Below are 10,238 nucleotides of genomic sequence, written 5' to 3'. Positions count from 1 at the left end.
CTGGCATTACTGAGTGTCTAATTAATCCTTTTTTCTTTATTTGATTTTGGTTTGTTATATATGCTGTCTTATTTTGCTAGAATCATGCATAGAGCATTGAAAATTTTATATTGGAATTTGTGGCAAAAAATCCTATTCTGTTTGTTTTGTAAGCTTATGTAATGTGATCAAAGTTGTATTCTGGAATAGTTCCTCACTTTTGTTTGTAGATGTGTTAAAGAGAAAACTAAACACTGGCAATGTGCGGTTTATGGGATTCTGTGGTTTGTTTGGTTTGAGAGGAATACTTGTTTCTCAGGGCTTCTCATCACCATCAAATCTGTTAGGTAGAATGTTGTATATTGCTCCTCTTGAGTGTTAAACAAATGGGTTTCCCAAGGATTTGATAGGGTCTTTGTAATTTGGTATCTTTTGAGCTTTTCCATGTATTTTATGGTATGACGATATCTTACTCTTCTACAAGATGAACCTTATCTTTCTGATATAATTACTTATTTTATGGAAAAGTGGGAAATTTTCATTAGAGAATTAGTGCTAAGGATTTTATCTCTTACTTAAGATTGCTTAAGATTGCTCGGTTAAAAAAAAAAATCTTTCGAATAATATTCTCAATGGGCTCTTTATCTCTTACTTTATTTTTTGTTTGGTTTTTTTAACCAACTGACAACTACTTCAGGTGGTAGCCAATTACTTTTGGCAACGTATTTTATTTACCAAGCAAGTTACGTATTCACAAAAACAGGTTTAGTAAGGTTCCAATTCCTCTCACGGGAAAAAAAAACAGAGACTATACCAAATAAGAGACCGAGAGGGGAATACTTCTTGTTTTTTTTAGTATAACTCAAAGTATCTTCAAGTCTTTTTAGGTTTGACATTAATCTCTATCGGGCAAGGAGCGATAAGGTTAAAGTCCTCTTAACAGTTTTAATTTAGAGATTTGAATTTGTGAATATTCCCCTCCTTATAGGGGCAAGACTACTTACCATTTTAACTAACAAGTTATTAATGAGAGGGCAATACAAATTCGATGCTCATTATCAAGAGATAATTTATATATTTCATGGCCTATTAACTATTGAGATTTTTTTAAGCTGGGTTTTGATTTTAAATTTTTAGTTTTGTTAATATCACATAAATATACTTCGTTTCAAAATAAAAAAAAAATCAAAATTTGATCCCAGAAGAAAAGAATAATAAAAAATTCAAGGTTTAATATGGTGGTTTCAAAATAAGAAAGATTATTAAGGTTGGTGTTTAATTCCATTAATTTTCTCATGACCATCATTACTAATTTAACTTATCTTTACCAATTAATTTTGTGTCTCGCGCACTCACTTCTTATCTTGTTATATTATACGTTAAAAATCATGCATGATATAATAATTAAACTGATAAGGGCACCCCATTTGATACCCTGTTAACGATAGAAAAGGATAAGTTTTGGATAAAATATAGGGTCACATTGCATTATTATTTTTTAATCTAATCTTTCGTTTTTGGCCAAAATTTTTTTAATCTAATCCATATAATACAAAACCCATAATTCTATGAAATTTATAACAAGTTGTGTTATGCTTAAACAAGGGGCAATACAAATTATTTTGCAGATTCTATAATTTATGAGACTCGCATCTACTGATATATATATATATATATATATATTGAAATCTCATATTAATAATCATAAAGCTTGTAATTTAGAAGCTTAAGAAAGTTTATCTAATAGATTTTTTGATAGAAGTTTATCTAATACTATTTCCAAGCTATATTCAATTCATTTCACAGGCCAAAACCAACGTTAAGAAAAATGAACCAACCTCTTTTGAGAAGTGTTTTGATTTGAGAAAATAAAATTAAGAATTTTAATCTCTACAGAATTTTAGAGGGTGTTTGGAACACACCAAAAATATTTCTGAAAAGTACTTTTTCACAAATTGAAACAAATTCCTCTAGATATTTATTTCATATACCGTAAAATTACTTTTAAAACTATAGTTTGGTTTCCATCTAAAAACCCTCTTAATCACTTGGATACATCAAACAACGAACGTTCTATCACATGGGAGACTCAATTAAAAATAGTTACAGAAACTGTTGAGGCCATTTTATGTTTACATTCTGCAACTTTTATTCTGATTATCCATGGATATACTTAATCTACTAACATACTATTAATTAGACCACAATGATAGAGCAAAGGTGTCAGATTTCAAAGCTTGTAGACTTGTCCATCTATATGAAACTCAAGTTGCCACTGTAGTTCAAGCAACAACAGGATATTTGGATGTTGAATGCCTTCAAACATGTCAATTGAATTATAAGAGCAATGTTTATAGTTTTGAAATTGTGCTTGTAGAGCTATTCATTGGGAATAAATTTTTAAATTCAATATTTTGGCTAAGCATTGTGTCTTCAATTAGAGAAGAATGCTTGGGGGAGATTTTTGATAAGCAAGTGCTAGGCCATAAGAAGAATGCAAAACAAATGAACGAAGTAGCCTTGTTGGCAAAGAGATGCATTAGGGTCAATGGAGAGGAAAGGCTAACAATGAAGGAAGTATTAACGGAGTTATAAGGTCTAATGGAAATGGAAAAGCACCTTCAAGAGAAGGACAATGATATGATAATGGTAGAAGAAAGAGAATGCTTATTGTGCCATTGTCCTAATGATGGATATTGGAGTAGTGTTAGTAAAATCCCTCCCCTCCTCTCCATTTCCCCTGCCAACCAATCCTTAAACTTTCTAACTAATTAACTAAATTCTCCTAACTAATGACTTTTATTAAGAGTAATTTTGATATTTAAAAATAAATAAATAACTTTTACTCTTTTTATAACAAAAAGTTTAAGGCTAGGGTAAGCTTTTAGGCTAAGAGAGTATTTTTAGATGTACTTACAGATCGCCTATCAATAAAGTTCTTGTCACATTGGCGGCAGAATTCAAACTCATGACTTTGTGAGTTATAAACTGGCTCTTTACTAATTTAATTAACTTTTACTAGTAATTTTGTTAATTTACATGAATTCAAAGTTATTATACATTAACCAATAACCATTATTACGTGCTTTTAATATAAGGAGTGGCAGCTAATAGTGATATCCATATAACTCTGATTTTACAAGGTGAGATATGAGCTGTCTAATTAAACTGGAGTGTGACAGTCATATTCAATTTTTTTAATTGGTAGCTTTACTTTTTAAAGCTTACTTTTATTAAAGTAACAAGTAGCAACCTCATTATATAAAAAAAAAGCAACAATTATTAAAAACATACAAATTAAATTAAATCTAAACCAATTAGTTTTGATTTAAAAAATACAGATAACGCGGGAGTGCTCAATACTCATTAATTTATATGCCCCCGTTTGTGGGGAGAAGATGAACCCCCAAACTTCCATTCTACGGCTTAACATATACATTTGTCCAAATCATATTTGAATAATACAATTCCAATTTCCATGCGCGCATGTACTTTTCATAAAGGTAACTAACTATGAATATCCAGTTCAAATTTTTCATTTACTAATCTTATGACAAAAGTTGTGATATTTGGAATGCAAGTTAATTTGTCTTGGTCATCCAATTCTCTTGTTTTTTTTTTTTGGGGGGGGGGGGGTTATGGTTAAGAGCATTTATTGGCCAATTCTGCCGGGGAATGAGCGAGAAGGAGACTTACTAGTCAATGTGTCTCTCACTTTTGTTGTACTTGTGAAACTTCATCTTCATCTTCAAGCTCTTGATGCTTAATGGCCTGTCATGCCCTGCCCTGTATACTTAATGGCCTTTTTTAATAATTGATCGAAAGATAATAGAGATATAAGCAGAATCAATTTGGGTGCTCAATCCAGACGTAAGCATATGTACAATAATAGAAATACTTCCTCCATTCCTTTTTGTTATACAATAATAGAAATACTTCCTCCGTTCCTTTTTATTATACAATAATAGAAATACTTCCTCCGTTTCTTTTTATTAGAGACAATTGTGGAGCAGAGCATGTTTTTCTTTATAAGGGACATTTGAAGGTTGTCTCAAATTTTATTTGTCAATTTCCTATTTTATCCTCATTTAATGACTCATATTACTCCTATAGTTGCATTTAATTCCCATATATTCTTTCTTCCACATAAATGAGGGTATTTTGCGTAAAAGGGTTTTTTTTTTTTTACATATTTACTATCTTTAACTAATTTCAACCAATATTTCAAGCAACATAATTTAAACAATTGTCTTTTATTAAAAAAACAACAGAGGGAATACTATTTAGTACTCCCTCTGGTATTTATTATAAGAGGTTACTAACATTCAAACGCACCAATAAAAACAATTAAAAGTATTAAATTTGTCATAAAACTTAAGTGATTTCTAATATTACCCTCACTAGCTACACTAAATTCTAAATTTAAATTGTTATAATTTAGTTTAGACGGTTCATTATTAGAAAACACCTTAAGGTGTTATTTTTGATACGTAGATTGAATAAATCTCTTTGAAGGATCCATCGATTATACTACCCCTGCTCTTTATAAATATAAGAGTTAGATGATCAATTTACAAAAATTAAAAACATTAGTCAAGGTAATTATTTGTAATAAATAGATTTTGTCTTCCTTAAAATATCCCTATTAGTCATGTGCATTTTAATCATTTTTTGATGAAAACTCCTTAACATAAGTGATCATTATAGGAATTACTTGGAGGCAAAATAAATAAATATTAAAGATAAAGTAGATTGAGTTCTTATATTTAGAACTAATCAAATCTTCAACTAGTTCTTATATTAAATACCGAAACTAATAAACACTAGTTAGTAGAACTTTACTTTTTTATACATATCAAATTTAAAAGGTTACTTTCGCTTGATGGTTGAACGTTCAAATCAAATCTCAATGAAGCACGCAGGACAAGCACAGGAAGAGAAGCCGGACACGTAGTAATTGGCCGTGGATGGTCACCCGATTTTTCATATTTAAAGAAAAAGAGAAAAGAAATCTGAACATTGTACATTGCCTAATTATTTTATATATTTGTGGAATGAACAAGGAGACTTGGTCACAGTCTCTCGCTGTGACAGTATCTGTGAAACTTTTAGTTTAGAAAAATGCAAATAAAGGAGGAGCACTACGTAGTCATCTTTTTATGGAGGGAGGAGGAACTCCCAACTTGCATCCCCGGCTTAACATTTGCACGTCCAAATCATATTTGCATAATACAATTGCAATTTCCACATGCACTTTTCATATCTCGCCTTAGAGATAAGGTATGTAATTCTAATATTTTATCGGAATCAATAAAAAGCTTAAACTTTGTTAAATCCATCTTAAAATTTAGTAATTTTTACTCTAATCCTTTTTATAAGTTGGGGAAAAAAGAATTTTTAATACTCCCTCCGTTCCTCATTATAAGAAACAAATAACCAAATTACATTGATAAAAAAAATAGTTAAAATTAGTTGAGGACAATTAATGTGTAAAAAATATAATATTTTTTCAACAATGCCCCCATTAATAAGGAGAAAGAGTATGAGAGAGAACAATTAAATTATTAAAAGAAAGAGAAGTTGGAGGGAGAGAGAGTATAAGTTGGAAACAAAATAAATAGGGGTAAAATAGAAAATCAATACAAAAAAATAGAGACAACTTTTAAGTGTCTCTTATATATGAGAACATGCTATAAGCATCAAATGTCTCTTATAATAAGGAACGAAGGGAGTATTACTTATAAGTTACATCATTAAATTTTTTACATAAATATTAAAATTAAAAAGTTATTAAATTTTAAGACAGAAGTAATAGGATTTAAGATTTTCCTGGTTTCTATAAAAGTATACCTTAATAGCTTGTTCCCATGAATAATAGATGAAGGAGGCAAGTGTGCATTCATGTGAAAAATTTAATAATGTGACTTATAAATAGGACAAAAAAAAAAATATTCTCTCTACCTTATAAATAGAATCGCAAGAGTGTAGTTAACTAACAATGAACATTCAATTCTTAATTTCCTAATCTTATGTTCATCTCTAGTTTTTCCAGTATACTAAAAACTGGATTGACTGATTGATAGGGGAGGTAAGCTTAGATTGAAATTTTATGTAGATGCATGAAGGATTAAAGTTTGAGTCTAAATTTTGTAGAAAACAACTGTAATGCCGCCATTGGAAAACAGATGCGCGGAAGTAAAATCTGACCAGTCACCAAAAACTGGAAAATATGATCTAAATCATACTACCTCCAATCCTTAATATAAGATCTAACTAATTAATTTGGAAAGATTCAAAAAGTTACTAAACTACTTAATATAGCATGTGTTACATAAATTTTGTAAAATACTTATGTGTGTTATTAGATTATATATTAATTTATAAGTGAGACCAATTAGTTATAAGAGAAAAATGATAAATATAAATACTTTAGAATAATTAGTTTAGTAACTTCATTAATTTTCTCAAATTAACCAACCAGATCTTCTATATAAGGACCGGAGGTAGTATTTTGTAGTTTCTTATTCTAGTCACTTATGAAAATCTTGTGGTAGCTAATTGGAATGCAAGTTAGTATTGGCCATCCCATTCTCCTGTTTGAAGAAAAACATGATTAAAACTTCAATTTGGGGAGCATTCATTGCCTAATTCTGGAGTGGAATTAATGAACGAGTATGACACCTATTGGTCAACGTGTCCCTCACTTCTGCCGTGCCTGTGAAACTTAAATGACTTGCCGTGTCATGCCATGCAACCAAGTCTTCGTCAATGTCTCCTAAGAAGTCGAAGATAGAGATATAGTCCCGAAGACTTTGACTTGTCCAGGTCTTCTTTTATACCTGGTCAAAAAAAGAAAGTCTTCTTTTATAATTGCAGATATGCTTTATCTTCAAGCTAGCTCTTGATGCTTAATGAGATGCCATGCCATGGGCAACCAAATCTTCGTTAATGTCTTCTTAATAGTCGAAGTAAGTAGAGATAATACTGGATGGGGAAAAATTTAGGGAAAATAACAAAAAAATACCCGTTAAATTTTAAAAAACAAATAGGTGAATAATGGAGGCTTTGAAGAGTCTAAAATAACTATAAAATATCCAAATTAATTTCACAATTATTATGTGGTGATAATAGTCCAAGCTATTCAGGCCCCACCGAGGGAGATATTAGGGCGATGCAAATATCTTCTAATGTAGGATGATGAATATAAATCCCCAAGACTTTGATTTGTCCAAGTCTTCTCTTATAATGTGTAGCGTTTGTAGCCCCATATGTCCCTTGTCGGCACTAGGTGAAATAATTTATTTTAGTTAATTAGTGTATCTGGGACATAAAATTGTTAATAAAATCTTAAATTATTAAAAAAATAAATAACTAATTTTAAATCAGTTTAAAATGACTGACATGTAATTTTTTATTTTGTCTTGACTTATATAAAAAGAAATTATATATGCTTATAATCATGAAATGACTCACCTGCTTGGAATCATACAACTAAAAACATAAGTAATAAAAGTCAAATCCTAGGTACTAAATTGTCCGAACACAGAATAGATATGTTCATATTATAACTACCTTGTCTGTATATTAGCTTTCCTGATCATATCAGACTGCGCAGAATCATCACCATCGTATACTAAGTAGTGATTAAACGATGGGTAATGCATTGCTTTTGAACCTGGCATTATTATCATCGGCCTTCGCACTGGCCGCGGCGGTGACGGCGGCGGCAGATTGCAAAAGAAAGTGCGGGAACGTGGACATCCCTTATCCCTTCGGCATGACGAAGGACTGCTTCAAAGACCCTGATTTTGAAATAATCTGCAACTCTTCCTCTGGACAGCATATTCCACAACTAGCAAGAGGGGAAAACGACACCGTGCAGGTTCTCAGCATCTCTGGGAACAGTAGTGAGATTCTTGTCTCTATGCCTGCTTATAATGTTTGCTACAATCCCCAAGATGGCTATAATATGTGGAGGCGTGGTTTTTGGGTGCCTCTCAAGTTTGGCATATCCAATACAAAGAACAAATTCAGGGTAGTGGGGTGTAATACCTATGCTTTCCTGTATGACCGGAAAGAAAAAAACCTTAACGGCTGCGACGCGAGATGCGATAACCGGAGTTCAGTGGCGGATAATAATAAATTCTGCTCCGGCGCCGGCGGCTGTGGCCACTGCAAGAGTGATTTGGAGCAAGCCGTTGCAAATTATACCATTACTGTTGTATTTTACCGTAGTAGCGAGCAAAATGGGCCCGAGAACTTTACTCGTTGCAGTTCTGCATTTGTTGAGCAGAACGGGACTTTCAACTTCCCCCTCGTCGACGACGGCGACCTCAAGAAGGGAAGAGAAGGTAACAGATCTACGGTAATTCTCGATTGGGCAGTTGATAAGAAAAGATCATGCGGTGGAGCCTGCAAAAGTCATAATGCGGAATGCAAACAATCAGAAAGTGTCAGGGGCTATTACTACTGCAAATGTAAAACAGGGTTCGAAGGCAACCCCTACACCGCCGATGGCTGCAAAGGTAATTACGATAATTTTGAGGTTTCAACCCCACACTTTTTGATTTTTTTTTAATGATTTTCTTGGGGCTGAAATAGATCTCTCATTTTAAACCTCTTTTCTTTTATTTTATTTAGAAGTAATTTTGTGGAACACAAGACGGGGCAATTATACGAGGGGGTTTTATTTCGATTTATATGAAACTATTTCCTTAAGTACTTGCGGAGTTTTAAGCCTCTAATACCCTATGGATTTCGGTAAATTCTTTTGGCTTCTCAAATATTTTTCTTCTTGTCTTTAAAATGAATCAAATCTTTTGTGATCTAACGGGTGGTGGGCACAAATCCCATTTTCACAGCCTTGGCCTAAAAAAATCCAGAGAACACAAAGCCAGTCTAATCCGACCAGTTCAACCGGAAAACCAGTAAACCGGCCAGTGGGTCTGGTTTTGTTTGGATATTAAATCGAGGGGAGTTGAATTGGTAACGAATCGGTCAAACCGAAATGAACTGGTGAAAACCAACATGAACCAGTAATAAACCGGTTTGGATGATTGTATTGTTATTGGTCTTATTTTTTTTTCATCCAACTCATAATATCTTAGCCCCTATATATTTAAATGAATTTTAATGATAATTTTGGCATTAATGATTATGAATTTTAGTTAGTGAAGAACCATAAAAATCAAAATTTTCAATATTGTTATACTTTGTTATTATTACAATCAAACTATTGTTATATTTTCTTATATTTTGTTATTAGTGATTATTAATGTTGTTATACTTTTGTTATTTTCAATTAAATTATATCATTTTAATATGACCGGTTGGACTCCAAGGTAATCCCGATCTGACCAACTGATCTTTTAACCACTACCTCCACTTGTTTAATAGTCGGTCTGGTTTTTTATTTCTTGAAAGAATCATAATAAGCTCTAGAACAACGATAGTGACGGTGTTTTCTTTGCTTTTGCTTTTTTAAAGTAAATAGTTAACAATATTGTAAAAGCACAAACATTTCAAAAGTTCGTTTTAACCAGAAATATTGATTTGAGAAGAAATTAACCAGTGCTATAAGATTTTTTTTTTCACATGATTAATTGTTGTATGAGTGTACGGAATTTCAGATGTGGATGAGTGCCAGGACATCAACTTAAATAATTGCTTGCATGAGGATCGTTGTCGCAACACCCTTGGGGGCTACACCTGCTCCTGTCCGCATGGACAAAAGGGCAATGGCCGCAACGAAACTGAACCAGGCTCAGGCTGCAGCCCAACTGGGCCAAGCCTTACAATTCCATTAGGTAAGCATTTGGATCTATTAAAAATTCCCTTTTTTTTTTTTTTAGTTTGACTTGATTTGGAATTGAATTGCCATAGACTTTTTAAAATTAAATCCTAATAATTTTTTCAGTCATAGTCATTAATACTTTATCAAATCATTAGTCATGACCATTCCATCTAAAATTGATACTACACTATTATTTAGTTACGTGCATTTAAGGTATCAATCTACTTTATTTCCAAAATTTTAACTTTTTTAAATTATTTTCATTAATTGCAAATATATTAAAGAGCAGCTTTAAATGAAAAAAATTTAAAGATATGTTTTAAAATAACTAAGTCAACCAAAATAATTTTTTAATAATGTAAATTGATTATTAAGTTTCTACACCAAATAAGATGTATTTATTGAACATTAAGCATAGGGGAGAGTTGTCATGAGGTCCCAATGAGAAAATTTAAGTACCAAAAAA

General features: G+C 31.8%; 1 protein-coding gene across 1 annotated transcript; it reads left to right on the top strand.

Moving 5' to 3' along the window:
• The first annotated feature begins 7,630 nt into the window (after positions 1–7,630).
• Positions 7,631–8,268, top strand: LOC114739998 (wall-associated receptor kinase-like 8). The gene is made up of 2 exons (XM_028928116.1): positions 7,631–8,176; positions 8,254–8,268. Exons 1-2 carry the CDS (start codon positions 7,631–7,633, stop codon positions 8,266–8,268), a joined length of 561 nt encoding a protein of 186 aa, XP_028783949.1.
• Positions 8,269–10,238: the final 1,970 nt, after the last annotated feature.

The sequence above is a fragment of the Neltuma alba genome, unplaced genomic scaffold, assembly GCF_004799145.2.
Source record: "Neltuma alba isolate B1F8T4 unplaced genomic scaffold, ASM479914v2 tig00000507_pilon, whole genome shotgun sequence".
Classification (NCBI taxonomy): Eukaryota; Viridiplantae; Streptophyta; class Magnoliopsida; order Fabales; family Fabaceae; genus Neltuma; species Neltuma alba.
This window is presented reverse-complemented; position numbering and strand designations above follow the sequence as displayed.